The 18,042-nt window shown below is 40.3% G+C and overlaps 1 protein-coding gene across 1 annotated transcript; it reads left to right on the top strand.

Annotated features, from left to right (window-relative positions):
* Positions 1 to 5,852: 5,852 nt before the first annotated feature.
* C1GALT1C1 (C1GALT1 specific chaperone 1) lies at positions 5,853 to 10,495 on the top strand. The gene is made up of 2 exons (XM_044235053.1): positions 5,853 to 5,939; positions 7,996 to 10,495. Exon 2 carries the CDS (start codon positions 8,001 to 8,003, stop codon positions 8,955 to 8,957), a length of 957 nt encoding a protein of 318 aa, XP_044090988.1. The 5' UTR covers positions 5,853 to 5,939; positions 7,996 to 8,000; the 3' UTR covers positions 8,958 to 10,495.
* The last annotated feature ends 7,547 nt before the right edge of the window (positions 10,496 to 18,042 follow it).

The following is an 18,042-nucleotide window of genomic DNA, read 5'->3' on the forward strand; positions in this document are numbered from 1 at the left end:
GGGCGCCTGGGTGGCTCAGTAAGTTAAGCATCTGCCCTTGGCTCAGGTCATGATCCCAGGGTCCTAGGATCAAGTCCCACATCAGGCTCCTTGCTCAATAGAGTCTGCTTCTCTCTATGCCCGTTGATCCCCCTGCTTGTGAGCTCTCTCTGACAAATAAATAAATTTTTTTAAAAAAGAAATTAGTCCTTTAAAAAATATGTATGCATTGAGAGGCACCTGGATGGCTCAGTCCTTGGAACATGCAACTCTTGATCTCAGAGTCCTGAGTTCACGCCCCACAATGGACTTAGAGTTTAAAAAATTTAAAATTAAAAAACAGTGGAAAAATATACTTTGGAAAATTAGAAGATCACCATATTATAACCCTAATGATTTACAGATCTAGGCATCAAGCATCAATGCAGCTATGATCACAGAAACAACCAGACATTATATGGCTCCTGAAGTAAGCACACATTCACCAACTATGAAGTTAATTTTGCCCCCTATCACACCCCAAATGGAACTTGAATCAAACAAAGCTTTTTTAAATTTTTTAAAAAGATTTTATTCATTTATTTGACAGAGAGAGAGATCACAAGTAGGTAGAGAGGCAGGCAGAAGGAGAGGGAGAAGAAGGCTCTCTGCTGAGAAGGGACCCGGATGTGGGGCTCGATCCCAGGACCCTGAGATCACGACATGAGCCAAAGGCTGAGGCTTAACCCACTGAGCCACCAGGTGCCCCCAAACAAAGCTTTTAGATTAGGGTCACAGTTGCCAGATAAAATTTAGGACACCAAATTAAAGTTGCATTTCAGATAAACAACAAATAATTTTCTTAGTATAAGCATGTTCTGTGCAATATTTAATATGTCCCATGCATTATACTTGGAGCATACTTTTACAAAAAAGTATTCATTGTTCATCTGAAATTCAATTTTAACTGAGTACCCTGTGTTTCTATTTGCTAAATATGGCAATCCTACTTTATTGTTTTTTAAAGATTTTATTCACAGATTTGAGAGAGAGAGAGAGAGCACATGAGCAGGGGGGAGAGGCAGAGGAAGAGGGAGAAGCAGATACCCCACTGAGCAAGGAGCCTGATTCAGGGCTTGATCCCAGCCAAAGGCAGACGCTCAACCGACTGAACCACCCAAGTGCCCTGGCAATCCTACCCATTTATAAGAAACACAAAGGACTGAGAAACATACTAATTTGAATACTCACTAGATGTTTGATTACATTAAGAAATCATTAATTTTTCAGTTTAATTGTGTCTAGTTATATTGTGAGTTTTTTTTTAAGATTTTATTTATTTATTTGACAGAGAGAGATCACAAGTAGGCAGAGAGGCAGGCAGAGAGAGAGAGGAGGAAGCAGGCTCCCTGCTGAGCAGAGAGCCCAATGCAGGACTCGATCCCAGGACCCTGAGATCATGACCTGAGCCGAAGGCAGCGGCTTAACCCACTGAGCCACCCAGGCGCCCTATTGTGAGTTTTTTTTTAAATAAGTTATCTTTTACAGATACACATTGAAATGTCTGTGGTTGAAATCATATGCTGTCCTAAAGGTCCTTCACAGTAATATGGAAGGGAGGGAAGGGGATGAGATATAGATGTAACAAGACTGGCCGTGAACTCATGATGTTGAAGCTTCCTCAAAAGTACATGTGATTTCACTACACTCTTCTATTTCTGTGTGTGTTTAAAATTTCCCATAATAAAAAAGTTTTTAAATGAAGCAATACCTAGCACAGTGACTGACATACTGTAAATACTTAATATGTATCTGTTGGCAGGCAAATGGTTTTTTTTTTTTTTTTAAGAAAGCTCTCAGATGGCCATCAAATGGAAAAACATTCTGGAAATGAGATTACAAGCATGAATATGCCTGAAAACACAAATGAGATTCATTTAGGGACCAAACTATACTCAAATGGAAACAATAATTAATTTTCCCAGACAAGGGAATTTGTTTATTGAAGATGAACAGTTGTGAAAGTGTGGGAAGAAGAGGTATGTATTACAGGAAATTAATTTGGGTAAACACATAAGACATATTTAACCCTCCAAAAAGATGCTATGTGGAAAACAATTCACCTTGGGTTTTCTTCAATATGACATATTCCAGTGAACTGTGTAGAAAGTCATATTAATTTCCCAAAGGCCTTTGGACAGATTTTGAAAATCTGAGTGCTCACATGCAAATAAATTGCCATTACTAGAAATTAATGACTTCTCATGCTAAATAATGCATGCACTTGACAGGATGTCTTTATCAAAAATGCAGTATTGTCAGTTTTAAATGCAGTCTTGCTTTAAGTGCTGGGTACATGGGGACAACCAAATTTGAAAGCAATCTTCTGCACAAGGTGTAGGCTAATGTGTTTAGTGAAGTGTTTAGTGTAGGTACGTGAAATAAGCTGTTTGTCTTATGCTTAATATCCCTCTATATCGATACATTATAATTAATTCAACCATTTCTCTTATTGATGGATGTTTCCTACCTCTGCTACTATAGACAACAATGCATTTACCCTTCTACATTTAGCCTTACATTCTGGTGCTTTAATTTCTGGGAGAGAGATTATAAGAAGTAGGTTGGCTGGGCCAAGAGTATAAATATTCTTAATTTTAATAGATACTAATTGCATGTATTTCTAAATTAGGGCTACAAATGTGCAATGGTGTTCTAAAAATGCAATCACCGAGGGCACCTGGGTGGCACGGTTGGTTAAGCGTCTGATTCTTGGTTTCAGATCAGGTCATGATCTCAGGTCCTGAGATCAAGCCCTGTGTTGTGCTTCATACTCAGTGTCTGCTTGAAATTCTCTTCTCCCTTTGCCCCTCCCTGCCACAAGCTGGCTCATGTTCTCAATTTCTTTCTCAAATAAATAAATCTTTATTTTAAATAATCGGTAATTGCATTTTAAATTATTTAACTACAAGCCAATCATCTTACTAACTTCACTACAAATGCTAAGTAAATTTCAGCTCTGCTTTAAGTAAAGAACTGGGTTCTCTGACAACTTCCCATTAACAGTGCCTTTGGTGTTAGAAATTCCATGGTTTATTCTATTTCAGAGCATACTGTATCAGTACTTCCAGTCTGGTATATCTTCCTGCATCAGGAAGTGGCATTTTATTTTATTTTTAAGATTTTATCTATTTTTTGACAGAGAGAGACACAGCAAGAGAGGTAACACAAGTAGGAGTGGGAGAAGGAGAACAGGCTTCCCACTGAGCAGGGAGCCTGATGTGGGGCTCAGTACAGGGCTCAATCCCAGGACCCTAAGATCATGACCTGAGCCAAAGGCAGACGCTACCCAGGTGCCCCAGGAAGTGGCATTTTAAATTGTAACCTTGTCAGTCTCTGAATTCTGTGTGCCGTTTCAATCTCTCCCTTCTTGCTCCTTTTTTTTTTTTTTTTTTTTTTGCGAGGACAGGCTGGTTCTCTGCACTCTTTAAGAAGGTACTTTTTTAGGGCGCCTGGGTGGCTCAGTGGATTAAGCCGCTGCCTTCGGCTCAGGTCATGATCTCAGGGTCCTAGAATCGAGTCCCGCATCGGGCTCTCTGCTCAGCAGGGAGCCTGCTTCCTCCTCTCTCTCTCTCTCTCTCTGCCTGCCTCTCTGCCTACTTGTGATCTCTCTCTGTCAAATAAATAAATAAAAATCTTTAAAAAAAAAAAAAAAGAAGGTACTTTTTTAGGGACACCTGGATGGCTCAGTGGTTAAGCATTTGCCTTCAGCTCCGTTCATGATCCCAGGTTCCGGGGATCAAGCCCCCCCCCACAGTGGAGCCCCACGTCGGGCTCCCTGCTCCAGGGAGAGCCTGCTTCGCCCTCTCCCTCTTGTGTTCTCTCTGTCAAATAAATAAATAAAATATTTTTTAAAATAAAAAAATAAGAAGGGTTTTTTTTTTAAAGATTTATTTATTTTAGACAGAGTGCAGTGAGGAGGGGCAGAAGGAGAGAACCTCCAGCAGACTCCCCACTGAGCACAGAGCCCAAGGAGAAACTCTATCTCACTGACCCTGAAACCATGCCCTGAGAGGAAACCAAGAGTCTTATGCTCAACCGACTGAGCCACCCAGGCACCCCACAAAAGGTATTTTCATTAGTAACTTCCCCTCTTCTATTTTTTGTCCCTCTAATCTTGAAGATCCCTTTAATTGCTCTTCTTCCAATTAAAAAGTAACAACTGCTTGTTAGAACCAGTGAAACAATTCAATATGAGGATGTATAAAGACAAAGCTCATCACCTCCATCTCAATATAATCAATATTAACAGCCTGCTGAGTCTTCCACAACTTTCCCTGCTCATACAAACAGATCACATATACAAAATTTTGTTTACACCAAAGTATAATCATACTATACACACTGTTCTGCAATTTGTTTCACTCAGCTATGTACATACACACACACACACATATATATTTATGTATGTGACAATATCTAGTACTTAACAAAATGTAGTGGAGATACTCCAGTCTAAGATTCCTTTCCAGTTCTAAAATTTGCTTTTGTGTTCCTTCAGAGAGCATACTACCACTATAATTATTTGTAATGAATTTCTCAATGTCTTTCTTCCCTGCTAGACTGAGAACTCTATGAAGGCAGGGGGCCAATTTTGTTTGGCCCTCTATCTCCAGAATTTAGGATAGTGCTGCCAGGAGAGTAATTGTCTAAAATCTATTTGTTCATTGTTTCAATGCTTCCTGAAACCTCAGTCTACTTAAACTGGGTCATTGTCAATACTCAAACATTTATTTTTAAGAACTCAAGCCCGAGGAAAGCCACCACTCAGTGTTATTTGGATGGAACCTAGAGACGGTACATTTTAAATATTTGGGGAAATTTGTGTTTTTTAGGGAAAAAAAGCGAATTTTAAAAGATCACGTGTTTAACAGAGAGTTCTGCACTTATAATTAGGAAAGCTGGATTCTAGTCCCACTTCCAACATAAATTACCATGTGGCCTTTAACCCACTGAGCCACCCAGGAAGTTCCTTTCCTTTTTGGTCCTGGGGTCCTCATCTGTAGCTCTAACATTCATTAATTCCACAAATATGTACTGTCTACTGCGCGCTGGCACTAGGCTAGGTGCTAGTGATACAGGAATGAATACTAATAACAGCCAACATTTAATGAATGCTTACTCTGTGCTTGGTCTTTTACTAATGGGAGTCCTATGCACTCTCATTTACCTCCTACGAACACTACCGTGATAGTTTCTGTACTTTACAAAGGAGGGAACTGAGGTATAGCGAGGTGAAGTAACTTTCCCAGCATACCAAAGGACGCGGTGAAGACAGGATTGGATTCCAGTCAGTGGGGCTTCAGATGCCATTCCAATAACCACAGAAAATCCTTGCCCTCGTAATTCGAGAAATATTTCAGTGGCCTGCATTTTGGTTCCAGCCCAGAAATACTGGGTGGCGCACCCTTCTCATCGATATGACGGTGCAACGATGAAGTAGCATATTACAGAAACCACTGAGAAACCTGAAACAAGCGGGGCAAGCACCAACGCTCTACCTCGCTCTCGCGGTTTCCACGCCGAGAAGGTGAAGAGGTGGGCGGTGTCAGCGGGTCGTACGCACGCACGCCTCTGCGGCATCCCATTGGGTACAGGCAAGCGTACGGGTCACGCCGGCAAGCGCGCTGCTCTGAACTCAGCAGGAAGCGGGGAGTAAAGGAGCGCGGTGTGCGTACGGGCCACTCCGACGTCAGCACGGGCAGGCGGCTTTGCCAGGCGGTGGGTTCGTTTGCCCCGCCTCGCTCCCGCGCGGTCGCGGCGTTCACTTCCGGGCCCTCCCCGCCTTTAGTGAAACCATCGAGAGGACACCCCCTGCATCTAGAGCAGCCCGACCGGCAGCGTAACCGGGTGGCGCGCGAACGTGAGAGGAAAGCCGTGCGCAGCTGCGCTTTCCCGCCCCTGAGCCGTTCTAGACGCCGGTGAGTGCTGGGGCATCGGCCAGCATCCTGTGCGGACCCGGGAGCGGCCTGACCCCGCCCCTCTCCTGGGGGAAGGCCTGGGCTCTGGCCGGGTCCCATCATGCACCACGCGGGGTACCCGGGCAGGTGCCGTGGGAGTGGTAGTTAGTGGAGGAGAGTGAGTCGCCTGCGTGGGGGCGCTGCCTTGGCCCCTTGGTGGGGTTTTGAAGTGATCACGCCCTCCCTCTCATTTTTGTTCTCCATTTCGTCCTCCCTTTTCCATACTCCACCCAACTATCTTCATCTTCTAAAAAGTTGCCATCGCAGAAACCACTCTGGTAGTTTTTGCCTCATTGGTGCCCGTCTGCAGTTTTAAGTTTCCCTCTCCTCCGCACCAAATATCCTATCACGTACATCTCCAGTGTTACTTTTTTTTTTTGCCCCCCCCCGATGGAAAAAAAAGTCTACTCCGAGTAATTTGTGCATATGATCCATGAGTAGTATCCTCGTCAGGAAGAATTCTGAATGCTGTTCTCAAGCTAAGAGACACGTGTGAGTTATCGTATATGGGCCAGAAATAATCAAAGTCCTATATAAATTACTTTTAGAGTTCATCTTATAGTTCTGATATTAAGCAGAGCCTGTTTTCTATCAGTTCTTTTCTTCCGTAGAGCTGTTTCTTGACCAAGTTCTGAGTGACACAGGAAAACCATCCTGCCTCTTTGCCTACCCACACCCTCATTCAGGAATTATTCTGCCAAGCCATTCCATACCTTGACCTTATAATAGAAGTCAAAGTCCATTTCCTCTAGAAGAAAACCAAGGGGTGGTTTCCTTATAGCAGGATGATAAGATGGGTGTAAAATGTCAATTATGGTTACAAATTCCACACTTTTTTCATTCATGAGAAAACAAGGTTATTCGGTAACTCATCTACTAAATTTCCAGCAATATGAGTGGAAGCACTCTTTAGATCATTATTCTGTAATAGGAAAAGCATTACACTGATATGAGGAGATCTGATTTCTGGTTCAGTTCTACCCCTGACTGTGTGACTTTGGGTCAGTTACTTAACCTCTGTGGACCCTCTCTTTGCTTGTCTGTAAAATGGGAGAAGTGATATTAGGTAGCTTCTAAGGCTTCTTTCAACTTTAAGAGGCAAAGGGGAAAATCTAAGGAGTTCAGTAGAACGTTTCTTGTGGAGATAGGAGATTGGGAAATCTCAACAGTTGTATTTAAGGTTGGCTTTTCTTTTAATTTCTAACTGAAATCAAAGTGTAGATCTTTCCCTTTTTACTTCCCCAAAGAATAAGAAAATGCCTTTGGAGGAAATAAAAATGTTCATTAGTGGTTCCCCAGATATGCCTATATTGAGTCAGTTCTCATCCAAATAATTTAACTATTTTCATTATGGGTTTTTATTACATAAGTTGACTGGGATACTGTATTGGAAGCCCTTTAGTCTTAGGAATGAAAAGAGTAATATGAACATGTATCAATCTCAAGAAATTTGCTATAGATGTACTCAAACACCTAAGGACAGCAGCTATCAGCTAAATAAAGCACTATGTTAAGAACAGAAATGCCAGCACAGATACCATTGGTGATTTGCTAATTGTAGGTGGTTTTATCTGTTCAATTTAAGGTTTCCATGTAAAGTCCATTTACATCTACAGAAGTATTTAAATAGTGCAAGCTTGTGAAATGAAATTCCTTCAAAGAGAATGATGGACTGACAACCTCTTTAACATTGGTTTCTAGGGTTAATGTTTTGATTTAGTACTCCGTTAATTAAATCCCCATAGAAGAAGTGCAAAAATGGCCTCACAGAAAATTCTAGTGCACAGAGGTGTTGTTGTAAAGTTCCAGTTTATACAGAACAGTGGTCAGATACCATTGGAAGCTAAAGATTCTTAGACCTCTTAGTATTGGAATTCTGTGCAACTAACTTGATTTCAAATTTAGGAACTTTTTTTATGTTAAGAGCAAAATGTAAGTATATAAGGTATACCAAATCAAATTGCTAGACTAATCCTTTTCTATTAAGTGTCCTAAGGATCTTTTTCTTTTTTTATAGGAAAAATGCTTTCTGAAAGCAGTTCATTTTTGAAGGGTATGATGCTTGGAAGCATTTTCTGTGCCTTGATCACTATGCTAGGACACATTAGGATTGGTCATGGAGATAGAAGGCACCAACATAAGCATCATCACCTACAAGCGCCTAATAAAGAAGATATCTTGAAAATTTCAGAGGATGAACGCATGGAGCTCAGTAAGAGCTTTCGGGTATACTGTATCATCCTTGTAAAACCCAAAGATGTGAGTCTTTGGGCTGCAGTGAGAGAGACTTGGACCAAACACTGTGACAAAGCCGAGTTCTTCAGTTCTGAAAATGTTAAAGTGTTTGAGTCAGTTAACATGGAAACAGATGACATGTGGCTAATGATGAGAAAGGCTTACAAATATGCCTTTGATAAATACAGAGACCAATACAACTGGTTCTTTCTTGCACGCCCCACTATGTTTGCTATTATGGAAAACTTAAAATATTTTTTGTTAAAAAAGGATCCATCACAACCTTTCTATCTAGGTCACACTATAAAGTCTGGAGACCTTGAATATGTGAGTGTTGAAGGAGGCATCGTCTTAAGTATAGAATCAATGAAAAGGCTTAACAGCCTCCTTGGTATCCCTGAAAAGTGTCCTGAACAGGGAGGGATGATTTGGAAGATATCAGAAGATAAGCAGCTAGCAGTCTGCCTGAAATATGCTGGAGTGTTTGCAGAAAATGCAGAAGATTCGGAAGGAAAGGATGTATTTAACACCAAATCCGTTGGGCTTTTTATTAAAGAGGCAATGTCTAATCACCCCAACCTTGTTGTAGAAGGATGCTGTTCAGATATGGCTGTTACTTTTAATGGACTGACTCCTAATCAGATGCATGTGATGATGTATGGGGTGTACCGTCTTAGGGCATTTGGGCATATTTTCCATGATGCGTTGGTTTTCTTACCTCCAAATGGTTCTGACAATGACTGAGAAGTGAAAGAAGAGCATGTATATGATCACCGTATAGGACAGGTATTGTCACTATTTGTAGTTACAACTACATATCCAACATACAGTATGTTTCTTTTTTTTTTTAGTTTGGTGACACTGGTTTAATTGAACATTGAAGTTTAGTGGTGCATTTTTAAAGAGGGTGGGGTTTTTTTTCCTTAAAACACATGAAAATTTCAAACATATTGGAAAAAAATGTTTTAAGGCTGATTTTGCAAATAAAAGGTATATTTATAAATATTATATTTATGTGATAAATCCTAAATTATGAATCTGTGGCACATATTTTTGCTGATTGGTTAAAAAATTTAACATGTCTTTTTAGCTTTCTAAGATATGCAAGTCTTAGTTGTGAATTTGTGATTACAGTAAAACTTTGAGCTATGTGTTTTCATTACTTGTAATGCTGGTCCATGTTCTAAGCCTCTGCAAGTGCTCATGGATTTGCTTTCTCGAAATACACAACCAAGCAACAAAGGAAATTCGTTCCTAAAACTAATGTTGACGTGAAAGTTGAATTCTGTCCCTGAGAGAAAAAGTGAAAATTACCTATAAAGGTTAATCATTTTCCCAGGAGCTAATTTAGTGGCATTCCTCAGCATATACAAGTTGTCTGATACTCTACTTCTCTGTGCAGACACTGAAATCAATTTCACTATGGAAATTAGTGAATAGTGGTCACTATGAAGAATCTATATCCGTTGAAATTTCTTTACTTTGCTGGGCAAATGAGTTCTGTGGAAGTCTCCTTTCAAGAACTTGTTTTAATGGTCTGGAAGTTTGACTTAACCTGAGTGGTGTCTGATCTTTGTTCACCTGTTCAAATTCTGAGATTTTCCCCATATTCATAGTTGCAATCATATCCAGTGGTTTCAGGTGTGGAGGCCCCAACCTCACCATTCATCTTGGACCATACCCTTTGCCTAATTTCAGTGGCTACCCAGAAAGCTTTATCTAGGGATGAATACACCAGCTCTTGGGCTTATAAATGTATGAAATATTTGCTGCTCAATTGTCCTATAATTGGGACTGTACATGCTATATTAAGTAAAATCCATAAGCCCCCCCACAGGGTGTGAGACCATGACGTATTAGAGATCAGTGTTTCCTGAAACTGGCCTCATGATGTTAATGGTCTCCCACAGCTTTTTTACAAACCAGGAAGAGAATTTCCTCAAGAGGGCCTCAGGCTTCAAATTATCGATCATCAGTGCATGAAGTGCTTTTTAAAAATTTTATCTGATTTTCCTTATTGGGGCTTTTGGTTAAAATGAAGTGTTATTAATTTTAAAAAATAATGAAACTTTTTATCGTGCACTCTATATGGTCTCAGATGCAACTAATAAAGATGAAGTCATGTTTAGTGTAAGTAAAATGATAAACAGCATCTCCCTGAATGTCCCCAACTTATAAGTGTCACCTTGCCCCAACAACAATATAAAGAATTATGCATTTATTACTTTCAATTACATTAGTGTATCGAGATATAATTGTAATAAATATATCAGAATACATTCCATTGTTTGAGTTCCTGGTGGATGGTAAGGTAACAACCATTGCTTTTTAAACCAAATTGGTGCTTCTCAGGGGTGCCTGGCTGGCTCAGTTGGTAGAGCGTGTAACTCTTGATCTTGGAATTGTGAGTTTGAGCCTATACTGGGTGTAGAGATTACTTAAGTTTTGTGTTTTGTTTTTTTTTTAAGGGGCATCTCTGTGACTCAGTTAAGCATCTGCTTCAGCTCAGGTCATGATCTCAGCGTCCTGGGATCTAGCCCTCTGTCAGGGTCCCCGCTCAGCAGGGAGTCTGCTTTGTTCCTCTCCCACTGCTTTCCCCCACTCATGCTCTCTCAAAAATAAAATCTTTTTAAATAATTATAATAAACCAAATTGACATTCTTGGTTGTATTTTTATACACAAGTATTCCTTTATGAAATGTTACTTGTCTTAACATGCTATCTCTTTAAATTTATTTGTACCCAGTCTTGTAGATAAAGTCTGATTTGGTAATACAGAAAACAGTACTACTGGGGTCATGGTTATAGATTTGATCATTGTGCATTCAGTAGCCAAAAACTGTAACCCTAATGTTACCTGTTACTGGGGAAAGAATTGCAAAGAGTGGAGGTTAGTGGAAATTAATCATGGTTGTGAATGTATTTTACAAATGGCTAGTGACTACCACATTGGACAGCACAGGCCTAACCAGTTCCAGAAGTGTGAGATCCACTGGATGAGATGTGAAAGAGAACGTTTAGGGGTGCCTAGGTCACTCAGCTAAGCGGCTGCCTTTGGCTCACATCATGATCTCAGGGTCCGGGAATTGAGCTCCAGGCCAGGCTCAGGGGGAGTCTGCTTCTCCTTCTGCCTCCTTCCCACCACAGCTTGTACTCCGTCTTTCTCTCAAATAAAATCGGTTTTTTTTAATTTAATTTTTTTTAAAAGATTTTATTTATTTATTTGACAGAGAGAGATCACAAGTAGGCAGAGAGGCAGGCAGAGAGAGAGAGAGAGAGAGAGAGGAAGAGGCTCTCCACTCAGTGGAGAGCCCGATGTGGGACTCGATCCCAGGACCCTGGGATCATGACCTGAGCCGAAGGCAGCGGCTTAACCCACTGAGCCACCCAGGCGCCCCTAATTTAATTTTTCTTTTAAAAGTTGTATTTCTTTTCCTGGGTATCTTGAATGCAGTGGAAACTACAACTTGACTTTTTCACAGGCCCTAGGCCATCTCCCTGTGTCATCACTACATCTACTACATCACTACACTACATCACTACATCTTCTTTCGCCAAATTAAAACATTGGGTTTGGGGGAAAATATAGATTAGACCCCTTGGCTTTTTGGGTTTTATATAGCTAAAAGGTTGCTTATGTATCCAATCTGAATTATAATGCCCAGGTTTTTCTGTAATGCATTTAAACCCATCTACTGAGCTTTCTTAAAGCAGGCCACACCAGATTAGGAAAGTTACTGAAAGCACAGAGTCTAGTGATGATGTACCACTAATTTCCCCTCATTTGTTAAGAATATTGTGTTCCTTTTACTGCCAGCTGACTTGGAATGATGAAGGTCTGAGTGGTTATGTGAAGAGCATTGTGTTTGTAGAAGTTCAGCACTTTTTTGGCATACAAAGAAATTCAGAAATGTTTGCCAACCTCCCCACAAAGGAGTCCCTTGAAGTTTCATTAAAAAAGAATCAGTCAAGGGGCAACTGAGTGGCTCAATGGGTTAAGTCGCTGCCTTCGGCTCAGGTCATGATCTCAGGGTCCTGAGATCAAGTCCCGCATCGGGCTCTCTGCTCAGCAGGGAGCCTGCTTCCCCCTCTCTCTCTCTGCCTGCCTCTCCATCTACTTGTGATCTCTGTCAAATAAATAAATAAAATATTTTTAAAAAGTAATCAGTCAATAATTCTAGTATCAGGGAAAAATATTTAAAAGACAATGGGGGAAATTACTTGTTTGGAAGGTATGAAATGATGGTATGTATCTGGGGTCTCTACCGTAATTCTTTTTTTTTTTTTTCCCGTAATTCTTTTTTTAAAAAAAGATGAATCCACTTCTAGGGTTCCTGGCTAGCTCAGTGGGAGGAGCATGAGACTTGATCTAGGGGTCACTGAGTTTGAGCCCCATGTTGGGTGTGGAGATTATTTAAATTTTTTAAAAAGACAAATCCAACTTTATTCATATGACACCTGTATACTATAAATATTCCTTGAGTAAATTAATTATCTGTGAGCTCAACACTAGGTATTTTGTGGGAAGCAAACTCATAGAATTCACACAGGGAGTCAATCACTTCATGTAAGCTCTGCATGAGCAATGAAACAAGCTATCATTTATTATTGGAATATGGTTGTCCTTTTGCCTTAAAATCCTCAATTTGATAAATGCTACATATTTTAATCCACATAATTCTCATTTCCTTTGTTGTTTTCACCGATTCCATGCAAGAACGGCCACATTTGATGAGGCTATTGCTTTGGCAATTTGGCCAAAGCCTTAACAGGAAGAGCAGGACCTAAAAATAAGACTCAGATTTTCACTGGATGCATGGATGGATGGGAGTGATGGGATAAGGATGTCCTTAATGGGATGGGCTTGCATTTTTTAAAAATTTTTAAAGATCTTTTTTTATTTATTTGACAGAGATCACAAGTAGGCAGAGAGACAGGCAGAGAGAGAGGAGGAAGCAGGCTCCCCGCAGAGCAGAGAGCCCGATGTGGGGCTCGATCCCAGTACTCTGGGATCATGACCTGAGCCGAAAGCAGAGGCTTTAACCCACTGAGCCACCCAGGCGCCCCTGGGCTTGCATTTTTTAAGAAATGGAATGCTTTGATCTAGTGAGTGACTAAGAGACACTCACATAATAAATGGGGATGTTCTAATAGTCAAAAACACCAGCCCCATATCATCTGAAGGGAAAAGGGAAAGGCTGGTCCTAGCCTGATGGAAGAGGGAATGCTGGCACTGGGAATCTTTTCATGTTTACCACTCTAAGGCACTCGCCACTAGAGGGAAGCTTCAGGGACTACTGCCCATTCTCCACTCCAGTGCCATCCAACAGAAACAGGTGAGCCACATGTGTTGTGTTAAGTTTTCTAGCCACATTAAATAAGTAAAGGCACAGGTGTAATTACTTTTAGTATTTTATTTTACCCAGTATATCCAAAGTATTGTCACTTCAACATGTAATCAGCAGAAAAAAATTAATGATAGCTCACATTACTTTTTTATTTGTCTTTGAAATCCAATATGTATTTTAGAGTTACAGCACAGGTCTAGCCAGTTGCAGAAGTGTAAGACCCCCCCCACCCCACTCCCATCCCCAAGGCTCATACGTGAAATGGCAGAAAACTTGAAGTTCCTCCTAAAAGTCCTGTTTATTATTCTCGTTGTCTTGAATGCTATGTAAATTACAACCTGACTTTTAGTAGGCCCCAGGCCATCTCCTCGCATGAGTTTAATCACTAGACCTTCCTTCTGAAAATTCAATCACTGGATCTGGAGCAGTAGAGATTAGACCCCTCAGCTTTTCTCCTTAGATTAAAACTGAACCAAACTGCTCCTGTCATTAATTTTAATATTTTAATACTCCTTTCCCCCATTTATCTTTTGGATATATCAATAGTCACAAAGCAGCTGCTAGCCCTGCCCTTGCACATTATACACCATAATCTCTGCACTTAACTAACCCCTCCCCCTTGTATCCTTTTCTAAATGGCCTATTAGCCAAGGCTTCTAAACGGCATAAACTTTAAATGGTCACAAGTCCTCTGGCTTGTAGGTGACTAAAAAAAAAGTTCACGCCTCAGGACTGGGTCCAATTTCAAAAGATTCTCTCCATATACCCCACTGATGAAGAGGGAAATGGGAAAACATTCCCTCAGAAGCACAAAGAAGACCCCGTGCAAGCAGCCTATTCTCACCACATTCAAATCCTATTCCTATTTCCCACTGTGGAACAGAGGCCTGGCCAACTCAGACTCCCCTCCAATAACCCATAAATAAAGATGGCGAAACGACTGTGGGATGAGGTAATTTTTTGAAATATGAGGGGAGAGTTTGCAGTCAGGAACAGCTAGGTCCAAATCTACCACTTATTAGTCATGTATCTTCAGGAAAGTTATATAACCCCTCAGGTGCCTTAGTTTCCTCATTTATAAAATGAAAATTAAAATTTACCTCATGGAATCATACTAAAGATGAAACAAGATACTGGAAGTAGAGCTTGTGCATACAGTAGGCGCTCAGGGAATGTTATTTCCCTTTCCTTAGCCCCATGAACAAGTTCAACTAACACTTTACACAGCTAAATATGTATCAATCCCTTTTGTTAAATACCTAGATGGTAAAATAGTAGAATGTTGATGACAGTAACAGCTGGCATTGAATATTCAAGTTCATAAGGGAACTCCCTTAAGTTTTAAGATAACATCTGTACATTTAATCTGTGCCATGCAATAAAACAGCTCTTCCTCAAACAGCTTTTTTATAAAGTAAATATTTCTTTTTTTTTTTAAGATTGATTTATTTATTTATTTGACAGAGAGAGATCACAAGTAGGCAGAGAGGCACGCAGAGAGAGAGGAGGAAGCAGGCTCCCTGCTGAGCAGAGAGCCCAATGTGGGACTCAATCCCAGGACCCTGAGATCATGACCTGAGCCGAAGGCAGCGGCTTAACCCACTGAGCCACCCAGGTGCCCATATAAAGTAAATATTTCTTTAGAAGTTCAGAAGTTGCTTTTTAAGAATATTAATCTAGAGAAAGTTCCCCTTTCACAGCAAATTAGACATTATTGAGCCCAAACTGCCCAAATCGGTATGGTTTTTATCTGCTCACACTTTAATCAAGATGTTTCTCTTTATACAGGCAAAAACCACAGCTTAAGTGAGACTTCTGCATCCCCAGTAAATGTATCTGGGCATTTGGTAGTTCAGAGGGAACTGGGTGTGACGACACCCAGAAACTCATGAGGCCATGTGCCTTCTCTTAGGTTTCCACATTTGGGAGCAAGAAAAGGGAATTTCTTCATAGACTTTTTGGAAGTATTTTACAAAATATAAAATTTGTACCTTATAAATCACAATATAAAATAAGTACAGTAAAAAAATAAAAAATAAATGAAATAAGTACAGTATAAGTGTCCATGTTTTTACAAGACTTTAGCCCCGGGGCACCTGGGTGGCTCAGTGGGTTAAGCCTCTGCCTTCAGCTCGGGTCATGATTTCGGGGTCCTGGCATCGAGCCCCACGTCGGGCTCTCTGCTCAGCAGGGAGCTTGCTTCCTCCCTCTCTCTCTGCCTGCCTCTCTGCCTACTTGTGATCTCTGTCAAATAAATAAATAAATCAAAAAAAATTAAAACAGAATAAAGCATTGCCAGTGAAAAATATTTTCTACTCCTGTACTTTCTGAAAGCAATTAGGAGACATACTAACTTGATGGACTAGAGACACAGGTTATCCCACTAAATGAAACTGTTTCTACTCTATATTTGCATTTCAGGTTGAACTTTCTGAAATCTAAAATGCTTACACAAGCAACTTCTAGAAATATCTTAGTCAGGCAAAAGCCTAATTTTTCCTAATCCTGGATAAGACAACTCTCCAAGAAACCTTCCAGAGCCTACAGGGCAAAAAGGACTCTCCTTCCAACCTCCTCATCCTGCCCAATCTAATCCAGATGTTTAAGTGAACAGTGAATTTTGACTTTACAAAATGAGTTCATCAGGATTAGACCTGATAAAAACAGAATTTAGACCAAGAAGTGCACACAAAATCTTTCAGATCGTGAGAAACTAAAAATTTTTGTTAAGACATCTGTATGCAGAAACAGACATTTCAAGCCCTGCGGATAGGGAAGCAAAACCAGAAGACAGTGCACGGCTCCTTTTAAAAGTTGTCTCAGGGGCGCCTGGGTGGCTCAGTGGGTTAAGCCGCTGCCTTCGGCTCAGGTCATGATCTCAGGGTCCTGGGATCGAGTCCCGCATCGGGCTCTCTGCTCGGCAGGGAGCCTGCTTCCCTCTCTCTCTCTCTGCCTGCCTCTCCGTCTACTTGTGATTTCTGTCAAATAAATAAATAAAATCTTAAAAAAAAAAGTTGTCTCAGATTTAAGTAGTATCAATCCAACATGCACTTTCATCACAAAATCATCTCATTAGTTTGCAAATTTCCAAGCCTCAGGTTTTCATCATGCATCAGCATAGGACAACCCCAGCATTTGGTAACAAAGACTGAGAGTGTCCCCTTTTGAAATAGAGTGGGAAGAATAAAGAGTGCCTGACCTCAAAAGTATCTCCAATATGGCTTTCCCGGAGGCAAAAAGGGAACTGAATTTGATTTGTTTCCAAGGCATATGTTTGGAGAAATGGCACTTCCTCCAAGCAAGTGCTTACATGATTTATTGCTTATTAGAAGTCTTTTGCTCATACACTTGTGAAAATCAATAGAATTTACTTATTTCGCCAAAGAAGATTAAATGAAAGTTCATAGTTAGCATTCACAATCATGTCCTATGGTAAAAAAAAAAAATTAAAATTAGAAGGAAAATAAACTAACCTTTGCATCTTTTAAACGTAGAGAGTTATTTCCCCCTATGGTAGAGTTCTGGGAAACCTTACAATGAACCTGAAGAGAGTGAATGATTATGCCTCAAAAGTCCCCTCTATTCACATACTGGCTGAAATTAAAGTACTTTAAAATTGAGGAATGGAACAAGAGCAATAAAAAATAGGATGTAGAAATCATAATTTGTTTTACTTCTAAAATGAGATTTTAAAATGTGTAAGAAAACCTGTTTAATTAGAACTGAACAACAGTGAAGCATGTCATTCTCTGTAACAATTAGGGTATTAATTAGAAATTATTTCACTAATTAATCTTTTACTGTCAAATTGTTCAAGGGTAAGATTTAGTGTCCTTTCGGGGCGCCTGGGTGGCTCAGTGGGTTAAAGCCTCTGCCTTCGGCTCAGGTCATGATCCCAAGGTCCTGGGATCGAGCCCCGCGTCGGACTCTCTGCTGGGCGGAGAGCCTGCTTCCTCCTCCCTCTCTCTCTGCCTGCCTCTCTGCCTACTTGTGATCTCTGTCTGTCAAATAAATAAAATAAAATCTTAAAAAAAAAGATTTGGTGTCCTTTCATTTTTTTTACTCCAAGAGGCAAATATTAATAGTACTAAGTACTTTGGATGAACGGGATATTACTAGGAGAATTCCAGTGAATCATCTCCTGTATGTTTTCCCATACATAAATTATATTCTCCAAGAGGCCCGCCTCTTAAGCAAACCAACCAACCAACCAACCTGCCTGCCTAATAATCTTCCAGATTAAAAACTGGTTGTCAATCACATTCATTCACTCCTGTTCTGATGGAGTTGTAGTCCTTTACAAGCACTTAATTAATTTTAATATAATATTAAACAAATTAGTGTTATAGTTCATTATATATAATCATTCTTTTACCTGTTATAAAGAGGGTAACAAAGTATACATACAAAATATAAAAACATACAATACAAAGTATACATTTACATGCATCAGTCTCCATGCTGACAGGCGTGATTTCTTT

The sequence above is a fragment of the Neovison vison genome, chromosome X, assembly GCF_020171115.1.
Source record: "Neovison vison isolate M4711 chromosome X, ASM_NN_V1, whole genome shotgun sequence".
NCBI classification, from domain to species: domain Eukaryota; kingdom Metazoa; phylum Chordata; class Mammalia; order Carnivora; family Mustelidae; genus Neogale; species Neogale vison.

Bases quoted from the DNA above. Each gene is read 5' to 3' on its own strand.
- C1GALT1C1 (XM_044235053.1), top strand. From the start codon at position 8,001: ATGCTTTCTGAAAGCAGTTCATTTTTGAAGGGTATGATGCTTGGAAGC.